At 45.4% G+C, this 19,742-nt stretch overlaps 1 protein-coding gene across 1 annotated transcript in view; it reads left to right on the top strand.

Annotated features, from left to right (window-relative positions):
* LOC143277001 (replication factor C subunit 1-like) overlaps nt 1-19,742 on the top strand; it is a 38,831-nt gene that overhangs the window by 12,953 nt on the left and 6,136 nt on the right. Inside the window, exons 11-20 of the mRNA XM_076581707.1 lie at nt 671-850; nt 5,649-5,762; nt 6,190-6,391; nt 7,928-8,017; nt 8,623-8,723; nt 10,082-10,193; nt 10,965-11,203; nt 12,070-12,165; nt 15,043-15,141; nt 19,191-19,345. Of these exons, the coding sequence (XP_076437822.1) occupies nt 671-850; nt 5,649-5,762; nt 6,190-6,391; nt 7,928-8,017; nt 8,623-8,723; nt 10,082-10,193; nt 10,965-11,203; nt 12,070-12,165; nt 15,043-15,141; nt 19,191-19,345 (1,388 nt within the window). The remainder of the gene's footprint in view (nt 1-670; nt 851-5,648; nt 5,763-6,189; nt 6,392-7,927; nt 8,018-8,622; nt 8,724-10,081; nt 10,194-10,964; nt 11,204-12,069; nt 12,166-15,042; nt 15,142-19,190; nt 19,346-19,742) is intronic.

The following is a 19,742-nucleotide window of genomic DNA, read 5'->3' as shown; positions in this document are numbered from 1 at the left end:
ATAACATTGGGTGCTTTGGGCAGGTGATGTGAAAGTAATAACATTGGGTGCTTTGGGCAGGTGATGTGAAAGTAATAACATTGGGGCTTTGGGCAGGTGATGTGAAAGTAATAGCATTGGGTGCTTTGGGCAGGTGATGTGAAAGAGTTGACCTGGGAAAGTTGTCCTGGAATATTCTCCTGGGGGTGGAGGGGGGGGGGGTTGCATGCCTGGTATGTTCTTGTTTCCATAATTCCATGGATTATGGGATCTTTAAAGTGTATATTTGATCTTCTGCTTGCATATGCACACGAAAGGGGTTCAGGCACTAGCTGGTCTGCACATCTGATGACCTCGGAGATCGGAAAAATCTTCACTCTTTACCCACCAGGCACAGTGACCAGCATTACATGGATTCGAACACAGGACCCTCAGATTGAAAGTCCAGTGCCTTGACCACTCGGTTGTTGCACCTGTCATAGTTGTGATAAAACTCTTGTCCAGTACCATTCAACAAAGAGCTTGATGCATTCAAAAACCAAAATGAACAAACAGAAAATAGTGAAAGTTGAACATTGACAGTTCAGCTGTCTGTCTGGTATGGAAAATGTTCAGTCTGGTCCAGTAAAGGTCCTGGAAAAAGGTATGGACAATGTGTTTTGGTCATACGCTGTGTGTTGGTTGGTGACAGGGGGCTGCCAACTGCCTGGAGGGCCTGACGTTTGTCATCACGGGGGTGCTGGAGTCGATGGAGCGAGACGAGACGCGCAGTCTGGTGGAGCGGTACGGGGGCAAGGTCACCACCAACATCAGCAGCCGCACCTCCTACCTGGTTGTGGGCCGAGACCCCGGACAGTCCAAAATCACCAAGGTGGGTTTGTGTGTGTGTGGTTGTTGAGGGGGGTGTTGGGTGGGTGGGTGTCGTTTAGGGTGTATGGAGTATGAGGGGGTGGGGGTATCCGGGTGTAGTTGTTTGGGGGCTGTGGTGTCGGGGGGGGGGGGGGGGGGGGGGGGGGAGGTATTGGGTGGGGAGGGGGAACTAAATTACCATGGCCTGTGTGTGTGGTTTGGGGGGTTCTGGGTTTGCAGGAAGGGGGTATCCAGGTGTACTTAACGGGGGTGGGGTAGCAGGGTGTGTGTGTTTGGGAGAGGGGAACTAAATTACCATGGTCTGTGTGTGTGGTTTATTTGTTGGGGGATGGGGTATCAGGGTGTGTGTGTGTTTGGGAGAGGGGGGTATCCAGATGTACACACACACACACGCACATGCACATGCACACACAGACAGTGAGATCTGTGATGACTGTGTCAGGCGGAGCAGTGTAAAACACACACACAACACACACACAGTGAGATCTGTGATGACTGTGTCAGGTGGAGCAGTGTAAAACACACAGACACACACACACACACACACAGTGAGATCTGTGATGACTGTGTCAGGCAGAGCAGTGTAAAACACACAGACACACACACACACACACACACAGTGAGATCTGTGATGACTGTGTCAGCAAGCATGATACTTTTCCGCCGTTAGGCGGAAAATCGCCGTGGTTCATTACAAATCAGCCGTTCAAAATATCGATCCGCCGCCAGTGAAGATGATTCCGCCGCACGAAACTTTGATTTCCGCGGAGCGACACATTTCAATAAATTCTGGAAGGCGGGGGTCATTTTTGGCTCTGCACCGGTTTCCAATCAATGATTATCATAGTAGGCCTATCCCAGAATTCACTTCCGCTTCGCGGGAAGTCTCGTTTGTTGACCGGCTTACTCTAGGCTACAGCGACATAGATCTAGGCTACAGTGAACGACTCACACAAATTGTCAATGCCAAGGCCTGTTTTCATTGAACGGACAGCTAAAACATCTTCTTTTGATCGAGATTCAAAGAACAAATGGAGATGGGAATGGGTGGACAAAACTGTTGAAGATCAGCGAGTTGGCGAGGTGATACGGAAGATCGAGAAAGATGGCTATGCGTACTGCACTGTGTGCGACAGCGAAATCAAATATTCCAGTCGAGGGTTCGTCACTATTCGCGACTTCAAGAGTCTGGCTGTGAGAGTGGAGAAAAAAATGCTTGAACAGTATCCAGTTCCATTCAGTACTCAGAAACTCAAACACTATCTAGCTGACCAGGAATCTGTAGAACTTCTGCCAGACTATGCACCAGGTTTGGTGCCCATTCAAATTTATGGAGATGGAAACTGCCTCCCCCGATGCGCATCACTGCTAGCAACAGGAGTCCAAGAACATCACTTTCGAATGCGCCTCAGAATTGCTGTTGAACTGGCTGCGCATGAAGACTTCTACCTCACAGAAGAAAATTTGAGATCAACTGCTTCACCTGCAGATCATCTTAAAACATATGCTTTGTTCTCAGACCAGTATACATCAACAGAACTGACTTCAGAGGCTGTTCGCAGTACTTTTAGAAAAGAGGTGCTGCACATTCTCACTCCAGGAACATACATGGGGATCTGGCAACTACATGCTGTTGCTAGTGTCTTGCAAAGACCGATTTTTTCTATTTATCCTTCCTATGGAGGACACAATGTACGACAGTACCTCCACAGAATCATTTCACCAAGAGTGAGCAGTCATTCCAAGGAGTCAGATTTGCCTGGCATCATGTGGACAAGAACGGATGGAAAGAGTTTGCCAGAAAGTGCTTGGACACCAAACCATTTTGTTGTCTGTCTCTCTGGCAGTAAGTCCCGAAGCTCTGCACAACCTGGTCCAGACTCTCCACAGTCCATTGCCAAGGATTCTGCATGCAATAGCAGCCAGGCCTCGGACAGAAAAAGGAAGGCATCAGCAGATATCCGAGCCTTCTTCTCAAAGAAATCTTGTTGAGTGTCCTGTACGTGCATATGCCTCCTCCATGTTCCTGCAAAACCCCTGTTTTACAACTACATCCAGAGTAAAACTAAAAGTTTTCCTGTTTCTGGGACAGACCTGTTTGGATGACTTAACTTTGCTGAATGACATTTTGGTGTCATATACTGTACCATGTCAAACTGATGCAAACTAGGCCTATGGTTTGCTCTGTTTGGCCAAATTTCGCGCGGCTAACAGTGAAAAGACGCCCCTCTTAGTCTGGCCCGCTCTTAGCCAATCAAACGCCTCTAACAGCTATAAGCGCTGAATCATTCCTTTGGCCAAGGCTCTCCATGCCATCTTGTCAGGTTTTCGCTCTGTCTCGTCTAACGCTTTTTTTGGCTATTAAGCGTTTTCATTTGGCCTTATTTTGTTGTATGCGGCTTGCATGTGTATTGTGCTTACATTCTGTGTACTCGTTTCGACTCGGCCCCCTCGATTTCTTCGTATTTTCTACCTCTGAGTCGATCCTGTCTTTCCTTTCTCTGTTGGGGATCGTATTGTTCGCTGGGTGCTTACGCGCGGTACCATGCCTCGTTTGCCATCCTACGAAGGCAGGGATCATGATGCTGGCAGAGATACTCGCCAAGAGACTCTCCCAGGCCCGGAGCTCATGATTTCTCCCGATAGGGACCGCGGCGATGCGTCTGCAGACGCTGATCGCGGAGGGGACGCTTGTCCCGATAAAACGGTCATGAAGGGGACCGGGGGGAAAGGGATTCGAGCGTCACCTCCCGAAGTGTCCCAGCGCGAGGCGGGTGGAAGGGGGAGTAGCACGTCCTCTCTTGGTGGTGGGAACTCGCGGCTGGGTGCGGACTCCCAAGGGGAGGCTGCCCCCCGCCGTTACCCGGGTCCCCACACGGAGACGGCCCTCAGGGGCCCCAGTGCTGTTTCCCCTCCTCCCTTCTCGGTCGACCCCCCTCCCCCACCTCCTCCTGGGGGAGAAAAACAGTTGGTTCCGGGGGGGGTGCTGTTGGATAAATTTACCTGTGGATTGGTGGTCTGGTAAGGCTATAATTCATGCATGATCATTTTTTATCATACTAACAGCGTTTCTTTGTAATGTTCTGTGTGCTTTTCTCACACCCAGTTTGCCCCTTACAGTAACAATACTAATTTTTCCAGGTAAATTCTAACACATGGAATGGGCTTGCAAGGATTGCTCCAACTGACTTTTTAGTGTCTATATAGACTATATACTAATCAATAGACACTAAAAAGTCAGTTGGAGCAACCCTTGCAAGCCCATTCCATGTGTTTTGTTGTTATGTGTTCTTACTCTGATTTTATATATATATGGCTAATTCGTGTTCAAAATGTCAAATTTCCCCGGAGGAGCATGCCCCCGGATCCCCCCCTCCCCACCCTTCTTTTGGGGGGGTGGGGGGGGATTGTACCATGTTAAGCCTCGTTCTAAAGATGGGGGGGTGGGGAGTAAACAGTTACACTAATTGAGAAAATCCATGTCTGTATTAATTAGTCTTTTATTTTTGACACTGTTGTGGGTTCAGTCCACAGAAAAAAAAAATCCTCTTTTTTTTTCCAATTTCAGCTGCATTTTTTGTTGTTTGATTTTCCTCTTTTTTTTTCCTGCCTTGGTGGCATGCCTGGTCAGGCGGAGCAGTGTAAAACACACACACAACACACACACAGTGAGATCTGTGATGACTGTGTCAGGCAGAGCAGTGTAAAACACACAGACACACACACACACACACACACACACAGTGAGATCTGTGATGACTGTCAGGCGGAGCAGTGTAAAACACACACACACACACACACAGTGAGATCAGTGATGACTGTGTCAGGCGGAGCAGTGTAAAACACACACACACACACACACAGTGAGATCAGTGATGACTGTGTCAGGCGGAGCAGTGTAAAACACACACACACACACACACAGTGAGATCTGTGATGACTGTGTCAGGCGGAGCAGTGTAAAACACACACACACACACACACACACACAGTGAGATCAGTGATGACTGTGTCAGGCGGAGCAGTGTAAAACACACACACAACACACACAGTGAGATCTGTGATGACTGTCAGGCAGAGCAGTGTAAAACACACACACACACACACAGTGAGATCTGTGATGACTGTCAGGCGGAGCAGTGTAAAACACACACATACACACACACACACACACACACACACACACACACACACACACACACACACACACACAGTGAGATCTGTGATGACTGTGTCAGGCGGAGCAGTGTAAAACACACACACAACACACACACACAGTGAGATCTGTGATGACTGTGTCAGGCGGAGCAGTGTAAAACACACACACAACACACACACAGTGAGATCTGTGATGACTGTCAGGCGGAGCAGTGTAAAACACACACACACACACACACACACACACACACACACACACACACAGTGAGATCAGTGATGACTGTGTCAGGCGGAGCAGTGTAAAACACACACACACAACACACACAGTGAGATCTGTGATGACTGTCAGGCGGAGCAGTGTAAAACACACACACACACACACACACACACACACACACACACACAGTGAGATCTGTGATGACTGTCAGGCGGAGCAGTGTAAAACACACACACACACACACACACACACACACACACACACACACACACACACAGTGAGATCTGTGATGACTGTCAGGCGGAGCAGTGTAAAACACACACACACAGTGAGATCTGTGATGACTGTCAGGCGGAGCAGTGTAAAACACACACACACACACACACACACACACACACACAGTGAGATCTGTGATGACTGTCAGGCGGAGCAGTGTAAAACCAAACAGCTGGATGAGGACGGACTGCTGGAGTTGATACGCACACTGCCGGGGAAAAAATCCAAGTTTGAGGAAAAGGCGGAGCAGTCCCTCAGAAAGGTCAGTATTCTTCAGTATCGTAAGGGTGAAATGATAATGATGATGATAATAATCATGATGCTTTCTTCAGAAGCTGCTCAGCAGTCCTTGAAAGATATGTTTTAGACAGTACTTGCTGCTTTGATTATGGCTGGTGTGTATGGTATGGTGTGTGTGTGTGTGTGTGATGTGTCAGTGTGGTGTGGTTTGTGTGTGTGTGTGCATGTATCTGTGTGTGTTTATATGTGTGTGTGGTGTGGTGTGTGTGTGTGCATGTATCTGTGTGTGCGTGTATATGTGTGTATGGTGTGGTGTTTTATAGTATGGTGTATCTGGGTGTGCTTGTATGTCCTTGACAGATTGGAAGAATAGGCTATGCCCACAGTCTTAATCCTTGAATAAAAAAAACGTTTTGAGTTCTGAGTTCTGCGTGTGTGTGTGTATACAGGAACAGTCACTGCAGAAGTCAGCCAGTGGCAGCACCAAGTTCACTTCACTGAAGGCTTCCACCTCCAGACTCCCCAGCTCTGAGAGCGTGGGTTCGGATCCTGGAGTGTTAGCTGAGACAGAGTCCAAAACGTCCAGTGATGGTGATGTGTCCTTGATGTGGGTGGACAAACATAAGCCTTCCGCCATGAAAGGCATCATTGGTGAGTTTGCGAATGTGTGTGTGTCTGTGTGTGTGTATGTCTTGTCTCTGTGTGTCGGTGAGTTCAGGAGATTGTGTGTGTGTTCGCGTGTCTTGTCTTTGTGTGTTGGGGAGTGTGTGTGCATGCATGTGTGTGTGTGTGTGTATGTGAGTGAGTTTGTATGTTGTCTGTGTGTGTTGGGGAGATGGGTGTTGGTGGAGGCTGGGTTTAGTTAACGTTTGGGTAATGAGGGGGTTTGGTGCATGGCACTTTTTGTGGCAAACTGACAAGTGTTGAGGAATGGGTCTTGAAGTTGTCTCTTTTTTTTTTCGTCAGTGATAAATCACCACACAGACGCATACACATACATGGGTTCACACATATATGCACATGTATGATACATGTCACTCACACACACACATCCCACACACCACTACAGATGACACATACATTTTCATACCAGATAAGATCTGACTGACAGCTGCCTGTAGGAGCTCATCAATTTCCTGAGTCATTCGGTCAAGCCTCAGTCACATTTGCGCTTGTACATATGTGCGCTTGCACACACACTCTGAATTTTGCTCTGAAGTTTTGCCGGGGACAGCTCTAGTTGCCATGGGTTGCACAAATTTGCATGCTACACACAGGACCTCAGTTCATCATCTCTTCCGACTCACTAGCTTCCAGACCACCACTTAGGTTTAGTGGAGTGGGAGATAATTCTGACAGGTGTTGAATTCGATCTCGCACCTTCAGATTCTCTCACTTCCTAGTTAGGTGCATTACCAGCAGACCACCACCACTCCAAGGGTAACATCAATTACATGTGATAATGTACAGCCAACAGTTGGGCCAACAGTAAAGTGAAAGCTGCATGATCACTGGTTTCTCCACTGCAATGGGAATTCATTTACTGCTTAGCCTTTCATGAAGGACAATGACTATCAAACTAGGGGGGCAAGATTGCACTGGCTCTTAGAGCTGCAGCCTTGGGGGGGCTAGTTTGTCTTTGGGAACCATCCCAAAGCCGACTGTCCGAAAGTCCTCTTGGCTGAAAGAGTGGAGATGTAACTTGGGCAAGATGCTCTCCACAAAAGCCAGCCCAGGTAGTAAGGGCAGCATTTGCCTCTGCTCTTCTGATGGTCATTGTCAGACATGACTGACTGTCATACAAATGTTTTATAAATATCATTTTCACTACACATACTTTACCGTAACCCACTAGTGCCGACTCCGGCAGGGAGTCCAATTCCTGTCCTGTGCAAACTACTATCTGTCTATGCGGAGAAAACTAAAGTAGCTAAGCCAATAACCTCCCGGAAGTAGGTTACCTCCCCTCTGTGTCCCTGACTAGCTTCCTCTTTTTCCGGCAGCCATCTCGACACCTGTTCCTGTGCTCTTCATACGGCTAAGTTTTTTTGTATTTTCTGTCTGTCTGTCGATTCTCTGGCATTCTTGTTTTTTGTCAAATTATGTCGTCAACCAGGTCACATAATTGTATGGTATTATTATTTTATGATGGTTATTACTATAATGATGTGATTATGTTGTCTGCAGGTCAGCAAGGGGACAAGAGCAATGCCAAAAAGCTGTTGTCATGGATACAGAAATGGCACAAAAATAGAGCGGCTGGAGTCAAACCCACTGGTAAGAAAATCTTGTTCCTTCATTTGCTCATGGGTGGCAGCTTCCAGGTTCATTTGTATGTATGAATGGGCTTTTACAAGTATGACTGACTGCACCCCACTGATAGCCAGCCAGGCTCCGTTTTCTGGGGTGTGCATGGGGGGTATTTTCAGTTTCTGCAGAATGCTGACAGATTACAGGAACTTCAGCGTTCATATTTGATCGTCTGCATGAATATATATACAACAAAGCTTGTCTCCACCTTAACCCACCAAGCACCAGGACAGGATTCGAACCCTGGACCCATGGAATGAAAGTGCAAGGTTCAATTCACTTAGAATTTTGAGCCTATCATATTGGGATGTAATGGGTTGGGTGGGTGTTTTACATTGATATTGTGTCCAGTGTTACAATATACCAGATGTTAATGTTGACATGCAGGTTGCTGAAATACATCAGGTATTAAAATACACCAAGTGCTAGCTAATTTTGACATTAATGTTGCTGAAATTTCTCAGGTATTAAAATACACCAGGTATTAATGTTGGCATGCACCACAGTGAAGTGCGTCAGAAATAAAAGTGGCTTGGCGTTGAAATAAGTCAGGTGTGAACGTTGACGTGCAGGTCGATTCTACGGTCAGGATGACGGGTCGGGTCACCGTGCCGCTCTGCTGTCAGGGCCCCCCGGCATTGGCAAAACCACCACCGCTGTCCTGGTCTGTAAGGTGAGGGAGGGGCACTTTTTTTTTTCTTTTCTTTTTTTTTGTGCTTCAGTATTTGTGATATTGAGAGATGCCAACTGTAACGATTTTGCCATGTTTTGTTACGCTCGGTCGCAGCACCGACGTTACGCCAACTTCTGAATTGTTCTTCTGAGTTCATTTTAGACTACATAGCATGGTCACGTGCTTTCCTGTTGTAACATTACCCAGATGCTCTGGACTTAGCGATCACAAGGCCAGGGTAGTCACTACTAACTTAGGTTTCACATGATGATGCTCATATAATTGCGTGCATGTTTCCATTGAAGCTTAACTGTAGCAGTTGAACTGTGTTGCAGGTAGGCCCAAGTGTTTCTGTGTCTTATAGATGAAATGTATGTTGGCTAATGTGGCTCAGTACGAGTGTTCCTACCAGATTCAAAATGTTCCAGCCAGATTTCCTGATTGTTCCTACAAACACTTGACAGGGTTTGGCATCTCTGTGTAATACTCTTTTGTCACAACACATTTCTCCCTTGAACAGGGAGAGTGTGTGGACCAGACATTAGGTAGCGTGGAGAATGTAGAAGTGGGTTGGCTCACGAAACTGATTCAAAACAACTGAAGCCAGTGGTGGAGAAAGACAGATGGGATGAAATGTGTTATGCTGATAATTAATGCATGTGACGATTGACCAATAGAATTTTTCGTCTTAGAGATTGACCTTGACCTCAGGGTACTATGTTTTTCGTTTTGTCAAACTTTTCAAGGCTTCAACCCCTCACTGCATTAGAAAATAATGTCCGACTGTAGACCATCAGGTGGGCGCAACAGCCGAGTGATTAAAGCGTTGGACTTTCAGTCTGAGGGTCCTGGGTTCAAATCCTGGTCACGGCAACTGGTGGGTAAAGGGTGGAGATTTTTTACGATCTTCCAAGTCAACAAGTGTGCAGACTGGCAAGTGCCTGAACACCCTTTATGTGTATACGCATGGTCATACACAAAAAAGCCCACTTGTGTATGTGAGTGAATATTGGTGTTGCTGCTCACGACTGAAGAAGAAAAAGGAGACTCTAGACCTTCATGCAAATTTATGGCTTGGATCTGCAGTGGACATTGGCTGTTTAATGCTAAATACATACCTTAAAAACTATACATGCCTTAAAAACTATATCAAAAAACTGGGTTGGGTGTTGGAGAGCAGGAAAGTTTTATGTACAGGCTGATCTGTGTCAAATAGGTCTTGCCTTGTTTGGACATCAGTTGGCCATTTAGATATTAGATCAATATTCAAAGAGTATGTGTGTGTGTCCCAGTATACGTCTTAAAGCATGTACTGCAAAATGTGTTCCTACTCTGAATGTTGATTGGTTGTGTTGCAGGAAGCTGGTTTCTCGACGGTGGAACTGAACGCTTCAGACAAACGTTCCAAACGCAGTCTGAAGGAGGACGTGGCGGAGGCCTTGAATAATCAGACTCTCGTCGACTACATGGGTAATGGACACTGTCCAGTGTGGGTGATGTGTGTGGTATTTTATTGGTGCCCTAAATACCCAGATCCTCATTGACTACATGGGTAATGGACACTGTCCAGTGTGGGTGATGTGTGTGGTATTTTATTGGTGCCCTAAATACCCAGATCCTCATTGACTACATGGGTAATGGACACTGTCCAGTGTGGGTGATGTGTGTGGTATTTTATTGGTGCCCTAAATACCCAGATCCTCATTGACTACATGGGTGATGGACACTGTCCATTGTGGGTGATGGTGTGATATTTTATTGATATTCAGTTTAAATTCTCAAAGACATATCCATAAATACTTCACCACATCTGCAGGCAGATGCCTGACCAGCAGCATGACCCAGTGCGGTAGTTGCGCCATGAGTGCACACATATGTATTTCTGTACATATCAGAATGGGTTTCTTCGATAGAATTTTGCCAGAGGACAACTCTTTACTGCTGTGGTTTCATTTTCAGTGCACCAAGTGTGTACTGCACATGGGACCTCTGTTTATCGTCTCATCTGAATGACTAGATGTTTAATTTTCCAGTCAAAACATGGGAGAAAGGGCTGGACCAGGATTCAAACCTAGACCCACGTTTCTGATTAGGAGAGAGAGGAGAGATTATCTGTGAAAAGAAAGCAACATGTGGATGAGAAAGGAACTTATGTGCTAGACCAGTAATTTTGTTTTGAAAACATTCAGAAGCACACAAACTCAGTAGCTAAACTGAACCACATGACATCCTTGCTTCCAGGGGAGAGCAGCGCCATCGGCAGCACCAAGGGAGAGAAGCACTGCCTTATCATGGACGAGGTGGACGGCATGGCAGGCAACGAGGACCGGGGGGGGCTGCAGGAGCTGGTTCAGTTGATCAAGACCACACGCATCCCCATTGTCTGCATCTGCAACGACCGCAACTCCATGAAGATGCGCACCCTGGCCAACTACTGCTTCGACCTCCGCTTCCAGCGGCCCCGTCTGGAGCAGATCAAGGTTGGGGGAGAGCTGTGGTTGAAGTGTTGGGTTTTTGTGGGGTTTGTGAGTTTTGTCCCTAAAGTGTGTTTCCAGTGCCCCTGCCTCAAGCAGATCCAGGTAGGAAGAGAAGTGCTAGGTGTGGTTTCCTTAAAGTGTCCCTATAGTGCATTTATAGCGCCCCAGCCTCTCGATGACCAAGGTGAGGAGAGTAGTAGTCCCTGTAATTTGTTTTTTTGTCCCAAACTGTATTTGCCTGAATGTGTGTTTTTGTTCCCGATGTGTTTTTTAAATCCCAAATATGACTTGGTGTTTTTGTCCCAGAGACTGTTTTTGCCCCAATAGTGTTTCTGTCCAAAATTATGTTTTTTGTCCTTCAAAGGAATTTTGTCTTTAAAGCGTTGTGGGTTTTTTTTTTGTTGTTGTTTTTTTTTTTTGCCAAAAACCCCTAGACTGCCATGCCCTTAGAATTCACAGTATACTGATAATATCATCACAAGAAGGGAAATAATTCTGGAAGGCTGAAAATCCTCATATTCAATTTTGATTGGTGTATCTCTAGACTTTCTCAGTTTTGGGCTGGTTTTTTTTTTTCTGGATATTGATTCAAGACTTGAAACACCACTTTGTACTGGTCATCAAAAGATGGGAAATAACTCTGGGAGGCTGAAAATTATCTCATTCGATCTGGAGTGGTATATCTCCAGACCATTTTCTCACTTTTGGGCTGTTCAGGATATTGATTTATGAGTTGAAACACCACTTTTTGCTGGGGTTTTTTTTTCTTCCCCCTTCTCAGCTCTGAAAGGGGGTTAGCCTGTAAAAGGCCCAGTGTTTGAGCATTGACTGTGCTGTAGTGATGTGGCACTGATGTCTGTGTTGGGCAGGGGGCCCTGATGTCCATCGCCTACAAGGAAGGCCTGAAGATCTCTCCGCCCGCAATGCAGGAAATCATCCTGTCCTCCAATCAGGACATCCGACAGGTCAGCATAGACATGCCCTAGAAAACAGAGTGTGGCTGCCTAAATTGCTGGGGTAAAGATGGTCATTCGTGTATAAACCCACTTGTAGATGGGAGTGAACGTTGGAGTTGCAAACCATGAACGTTGAAGTGGGAAAGTTTAGAAATGACCGGCAGATGACAGCATGGTGCAGTTGTGATTGTGTGTGTGTGTGCTCCAGAATGTTTTCTCTTCTTTTTTTTTTGTGATGATAAATGATGATAGGGGTGCTGAAGATGATATTATGGGGATCTATTTAGTTTTGAGAACACTTGACAAGGCTGTACTCTAATAATATGGGCACACACGCACATATATATGCGTGTGTGTGTGTATGTATATAGAGAAAGAGAGAGAAATGAAGATACCCAGCACCACCCAGGCTGAGAGATACAGATACCTGCAGTGTTGGTCCAGAAATGTGAGCACCACTCCTTAAGACGCTTCCTTGAAGTGGATGACCCTGAACTATGGTCCCAGTTTTCTCATTTTAGCACGCAGCATATTCAGCTCTGGAGCTGGTCACAGGCTGAAAGTAATGCACTTCGGGTGGGGAATGAACCCACATCCTCCCAGCAAGTCTGGTATGTTAACCACTTCGCATCGGCAGCTGTTGGATGCTGTTTCAGAAAAGGAATGAGATGTCGGCTCTCCACATGGAGGAGGCATGGTACAGGGGGCCAGTATGTTGTCCAGGGCCCGTATGCACGTCGATCCGGATAGAGGGCTATCCGTGAATAGCGCCTATTCGGGTGGATAGGCCGCAGATTTTGGTATGTACATCAGAACGCATAAGCTATCCGACTGGGCTAAACGCGGATAAAGTTATCGGTGCCTCGGGGGTCAGATAGCGAGCCTAAACGCGGATAAATATGGCGGCATTGATGTTTTTCCAAGTGAGACAGCGACGGCAATTGCGAAGAAACCGCATCTTTCGTGACAGAAAGAACCCGTTTGACCTGTACGATGACCATGACCTGTTCCGAAAGTTCAGGTTTAGGCGGCAACATATTTGGGAGCTGACAAACGAGGTGCCTTCACCTTCTCGGCTATCTTTTTCCATGTATCTGTCTTCTGAGGGTTGGTTACACTCGGATTCAAACTGCTGAATAACAGCGCACGTTCCACCTGCATCTCTTCCAGAAATACTAGAATTTCATCAGCACTGAAATTTGGCTTCCTAGTGCGCTTTGAATTCTCCATGGCAAGTAATACAAACAATAAAAACTGGGACTGACGAAAACCGACGAAGCACGTACCAGCGGTAGTTCCACGAGGGAGGGTATGTCTAAACCGAAAGCAATGCCTGCTGCACCGCGGTTTTCCAAAGAATCTATAAATAGCGCGCTGTGTTCTGCCCCGTAAACGCGGAGAGCTATTCAATCGCGAATACGGCGACGTACATACCAAAACCGGAGAGGGGCTAATCGCGTTTAAGCTCCGAATAGCTAACCGCGTTTAAGCCCTAAACGCGAATAAGCTAATCGGGTTTGACGTGCATACGGGCCCAGGAGATGCCGGCAAAAGGTTGTGATAAAAAGAAAGAGTACATTACTAGTTGGCATCTGTGAGTGCGTGATTTCAGTGCATCCACAATGTGTAGATGTGGACGGCCAATGTGTGTGTGTGTGATTTCAGTGCATTCACATGTTGATGTGGACGGCCAATGTGTGTGATTTCAGTGCATTCACATGTCAATGTGGACAGCCAATGTGTGTGTGTGTGTGTGTGTGATTTCAGTGCACCCACAACCTGTCAATGTGGATGGCCAATGTGTGTGTGTGATTTCAGTGCATTCACATGTTGATGTGGACGGCCAATGTGTGTTTGTGATTTCAGTGCATCCACAACATGTCGATGTGGATGACCAATGTGTGTGTGATTTCAGTGCATCCACAACATGTCGATGTGGACGGCCAATGTGTGTGTGTGATTTCAGTGCATCCACAACATGTCGATGTGGACGGCCAATGTGTGTGTGTGATTTCAGTGCATCCACAACCTGTCGATGTGGACGGCCAATGTGTGTGTGTGATTTCAGTGCATCCACAACCTGTCGATGTGGACAGCCAATGTGTGTGTGTGATTTCAGTGCATCCACAACATGTCAATGTGGACGGCCAATGTGTGTGTGATTTCAGTGCATCCACAACATGTCGATGTGGACGGCCAATGTGTGTGTGTGATTTCAGTGCATCCACAACATGTCGATGTGGACGGCCAATGTGTGTGTGTGTGATTTCAGTGCATCCACAACATGTCGATGTGGACGGCCAATGTGTGTGTGTGTGATTTCAGTGCATCCACAACCTGTCGATGTGGACGGCCAATGTGTGTGTGTGATTTCAGTGCATCCACAACCTGTCGATGTGGACGGCCAATGTGTGTGTGTGATTTCAGTGCATTCACAACATGTCGATGTGGACGGCCAATGTGTGTGTGTGATTTCAGTGCATTCACAACCTGTCGATGTGGACGGCCAATGTGTGTGTGTGATTTCAGTGCATTCACAACCTGTCGATGTGGACGGCCAATGTGTGTGTGTGATTTCAGTGCATCCACAACCTGTCGATGTGGATGACCAATGTGTGTGTGTGATTTCAGTGCATTCACAACCTGTCGATGTGGACGGCCAATGTGTGTGTGTGATTTCAGTGCATTCACAACCTGTCGATGTGGACAGCCAATGTGTGCGTGTGATTTCAGTGCATTCACAACCTGTCGATGTGGACAGCCAGTGTGTGTGTGTGATTTCAGTGCATTCACAACCTGTCGATGTGGACGGCCAATGTGTGTGTGTGATTTCAGTGCATTCACAACCTGTCGATGTGGATGACCAATGTGTGTGTGTGATTTCAGTGCATCCACAACCTGTCGATGTGGACAGCCAACCACAGAGAGCTGACCTATGACCAGGCCAAGCAGGACGCCAAACAGGCCCAGAAGGATGTTCGTCTGGTGGGTTTGTTTCTGTCCCAAAGTGTGCTTTTGTCCCATAGTGATTCTGTCCCAAAGTGTGCTTTTGTCCCATAGTGCTTCTGTCCCAAAGTGTGCTTTTGTCCCATAGTGATTCTGTCCCAAAGTGTGCTTTTGTCATATAGTGATTCTGTCCCAAAGTGTGCTTTTGTCATATAGTGTTTCTGTCCCAGAGTGTGCTTTTGTCCCCTAGTGATTCTGTCCCAAAGTGTGTTTTTGTCCTATAGTGATTCTGTCCCAAAGTGTGCTTTTGTCATATAGTGATTCTGTCCCAAAGTGTGCTTTTGTCCCCTAGTGATTCTGTCCCAAAGTGTGCTTTTGTCCTATAGTGATTCTGTCCCAAAGTGTGCTTTTGTCATATAGTGATTCTGTCCCAAAGTGTGCTTTTGTCATATAGTGATTCTGTCCCAAAGTGTGCTTTTGTCCCCTAGTGATTCTGTCCCAAAGTGTGCTTTTGTCATATAGTGTTTCTGTCCCAAAGTGTGCTTTTGTCATATAGTGATTCTGTCCCAAAGTGTGCTTTTGTCATATAGTGATTCTGTCCCAAAGTGTGCTTTTGTCCCCTAGTGATTCTGTCCCAAAGTGTGCTTTTGTCATATAGTGATTCTGTCCCAAAGTGTGTTTTTGTCCTATAGTGATTCTGTCCCAAAGTGTGCTTTTGTCCCCTAGTGATTCTGTCCCAAAGTGTGCTTTTGTCATATAGTGTTTCTGTCCCAAAGTGTGCTTTTGTCATATAGTGATTCTGTCCCAAAGTGTGCTTTTGTCCCCTAGTGATTCTGTCCCAAAGTGTGCTTTTGTCATATAGTGTATCTGTCCCAAAGTGTGCTTTTGTCATATAGTGATTCTGTCCCAAAGTGTGCTTTTGTCCCCTAGTGATTCTGTCCCAAAGTGTGTTTTTGTCCCATAGTGATTCTGTCCCAAAGTGTGCTTTTGTCATATAGTGTTTCTGTCCCAAAGTGTGCTTTTGTCATATAGTGTTTCTGTCCCAAAGTGTGCTTTTGTCATATAGTGATTCTGTCCCAAAATGTGCTTTTGTCATATAGTGTTTCTGTCCCAAAGTGTGCTTTTGTCATATAGTGTTTCTGTCCCAAAGTGTGCTTTTGTCCTATAGTGATTCTGTCCCAAAGTGTGCTTTTGTCATATAGTGTTTCTGTCCCAAAGTGTGCTTTTGTCCCCTAGTGATTCTGTCCCAAAGTGTGCTTTTGTCATATAGTGTTTCTGTCCCAAAGTGTGCTTTTGTCATATAGTGTTTCTGTCCCAAAGTGTGCTTTTGTCCTATAGTGATTCTGTCCCAAAGTGTGCTTTTGTCATATAGTGATTCTGTCCCAAAGTGTGCTTTTGTCATATAGTGATTCTGTCCCAAAGTGTGCTTTTGTCATATAGTGTTTCTGTCCCAAAGTGTGCTTTTGTCATATAGTGTTTCTGTCCCAAAGTGTGCTTTTGTCCTATAGTGATTCTGTCCCAAAGTGTGCTTTTGTCATATAGTGATTCTGTCCCAAAGTGTGCTTTTGTCATATAGTGATTCTGTCCCAAAGTGTTCTTTTGTCATATAGTGTTTCTGTCCCAAAGTGTGCTTTTGTCATATAGTGATTCTGTCCCAAAGTGTGCTTTTGTCATATAGTGATTCTGTCCCAAAGTGTGCTTTTGTCATATAGTGTTTCTGTCCCAAAGTGTGCTTTTGTCATATAGTGATTCTGTCCCAAAGTGTGCTTTTGTCCCATAGTGATTCTGTCCCAAAGTGTGCTTTTGTCCTATAGTGATTCTGTCCCAAAGTGTGCTTTTGTCCCATAGTGATTCTGTCCCAAAGTGTGCTTTTGTCCTATAGTGATTCTGTCCCAAAGTGTGCTTTTGTCATATAGTGATTCTGTCCCAAAGTGTGCTTTTGTCATATAGTGTTTCTGTCCCAAAGTGTGCTTTTGTCCCCTAGTGATTCTGTCCCAAAGTGTGTTTTTGTCCTATAGTGATTCTGTCCCAAAGTGTGCTTTTGTCATATAGTGATTCTGTCCCAAAGTGTGCTTTTGTCCCCTAGTGATTCTGTCCCAAAGTGTGCTTTTGTCCTATAGTGATTCTGTCCCAAAGTGTGCTTTTGTCATATAGTGATTCTGTCCCAAAGTGTGCTTTTGTCATATAGTGATTCTGTCCCAAAGTGTGCTTTTGTCCCCTAGTGATTCTGTCCCAAAGTGTGCTTTTGTCATATAGTGTTTCTGTCCCAAAGTGTGCTTTTGTCATATAGTGATTCTGTCCCAAAGTGTGCTTTTGTCATATAGTGATTCTGTCCCAAAGTGTGCTTTTGTCCCCTAGTGATTCTGTCCCAAAGTGTGCTTTTGTCATATAGTGATTCTGTCCCAAAGTGTGTTTTTGTCCTATAGTGATTCTGTCCCAAAGTGTGCTTTTGTCCCCTAGTGATTCTGTCCCAAAGTGTGCTTTTGTCATATAGTGTTTCTGTCCCAAAGTGTGCTTTTGTCATATAGTGATTCTGTCCCAAAGTGTGCTTTTGTCCCATAGTGATTCTGTCCCAAAGTGTGTTTTTGTCCTATAGTGATTCTGTCCCAAAGTGTGCTTTTGTCATATAGTGTTTCTGTCCCAAAGTGTGCTTTTGTCATATAGTGTTTCTGTCCCAAAGTGTGCTTTTGTCATATAGTGTTTCTGTCCCAAAGTGTGCTTTTGTCCTATAGTGATTCTGTCCCAAAGTGTGCTTTTGTCATATAGTGTTTCTGTCCCAAAGTGTGCTTTTGTCCCCTAGTGATTCTGTCCCAAAGTGTGCTTTTGTCATATAGTGTTTCTGTCCCAAAGTGTGCTTTTGTCATATAGTGTTTCTGTCCCAAAATGTGCTTTTGTCCTATAGTGATTCTGTCCCAAAGTGTGCTTTTGTCATATAGTGATTCTGTCCCAAAGTGTGCTTTTGTCATATAGTGATTCTGTCCCAAAGTGTGCTTTTGTCATATAGTGTTTCTGTCCCAAAGTGTGCTTTTGTCCCCTAGTGATTCTGTCCCAAAGTGTGCTTTTGTCCTATAGTGATTCTGTCCCAAAGTGTGCTTTTGTCATATAGTGATTCTGTCCCAAAGTGTGCTTTTGTCATATAGTGATTCTGTCCCAAAGTGTGCTTTTGTCATATAGTGATTCTGTCCCAAAGTGTGCTTTTGTCCCCTAGTGATTCTGTCCCAAAGTGTGTTTTTGTCCTATAGTGATTCTGTCCCAAAGTGTGCTTTTGTCATATAGTGATTCTGTCCCAAAGTGTGCTTTTGTCATATAGTGATTCTGTCCCAAAGTGTGCTTTTGTCCTATAGTGTATCTGTCCCAAAGTGTGTTTTTGTCCTATAGTGATTCTGTCCCAAAGTGTGCTTTTGTCATATAGTGATTCTGTCCCAAAGTGTGCTTTTGTCCCATAGTGATTCTGTCCCAAAGTGTGCTTTTGTCCCATAGTGCTTCTGTCCCAAAGTGTGTTTTTGTCCCAAAGTGTGCTTTTGTCCCAATAGTGTATCTGTCCCAAAGTGTGCTTTTGTTCCAATAGTGTTTCTGTCCCAAAGTGTGATTTTGTCCCAATAGTGATTCTGTCCCAAAGTGTTTTGTCCCAATAGTGTTTCTGTCACAAAATGTGATTTTGTCTCAATACTTTTTCTGTCCCAAAGTGATTTTGTCCCAATAGTGATTCTGTCCCAAAGTGTGGTTTTGTTCCAATAGTGTTTCTGTCCCAGAGTGTGATTTTGTCACTAAAGTGTCTAACTTATAAGTGTTTTCAAAGGGTTTGTGTCCCTAAAGTGTCTGTCCTAAGGTGGGTTTTTGTTTCAGAGGTTTGTCCAAAGTGTGCTTTGTTCTAAAAGGGTTTGTCTTAAAGTGTTTTTTGTACCTGGAGCGTTTTTCCAAAATTGTGGGCGCGCGCACACACACACACACACACACACACACACACATACACTCACACACTCTCACTTCTCACACTCACTCCCGCTTTCACAACAGTAATACAATAGAAGGCATGTAATAGAATGTCTGTAATATTAAGGTATTTCAAACGCTGCTGTCTTGTGCAGGGTATATTTGACGTCAGTCGCAAAATCTTTGCTGGCGGAGAGGAGACGGCGAAGATGACGTTGAACGACAAGTCAGACCTTTTCTTCCAAGACTACAGCTTTGTGCCCTTATTTGTCCATGAGAACTATGTCGGTGTTTCGCCCTACGGCGCCAAGTAGGTCCTCTTCACTGTGTCTGCTGAGGAAATGAGTGTTGATGTTGTTTTTGTATCGCCTGTCTCTGCTTTCATTTAATTCCTGGAACTGCAACTCAGTATGTTTCTCATCCTTGAAGCAGGTGTATATACCTTCAAGGTGTCTCCACTCTTCTGCTGATGGTAATCTTCTGTGCTCCCAAATTCAACAGAGAAGCACGATGGTAGAAGTTTTAGTCCTTCAGCTGTGCAAACTTAGAATTCCCAGCCATTTTCAGTCAGTCACAGTCCCTCACTCGTATCCTTTAAAACAAATCTAGAAACATTCCTGTTCAAGCAGGCTGTGTGATTAAGGCACTCCATTCCAGGTTTGTATCTGTGGATCTACTTCTTCTTTTTTTTTTTCTTTTCTTTTTTT

Source organism: Babylonia areolata, chromosome 33 (genome assembly GCF_041734735.1).
Source record: "Babylonia areolata isolate BAREFJ2019XMU chromosome 33, ASM4173473v1, whole genome shotgun sequence".
In the NCBI taxonomy this organism is placed as follows: domain Eukaryota; kingdom Metazoa; phylum Mollusca; class Gastropoda; order Neogastropoda; family Buccinidae; genus Babylonia; species Babylonia areolata.
Note: the sequence above shows the minus strand (reverse complement) of the source record. Positions and strands in the feature narration are given on the sequence as shown.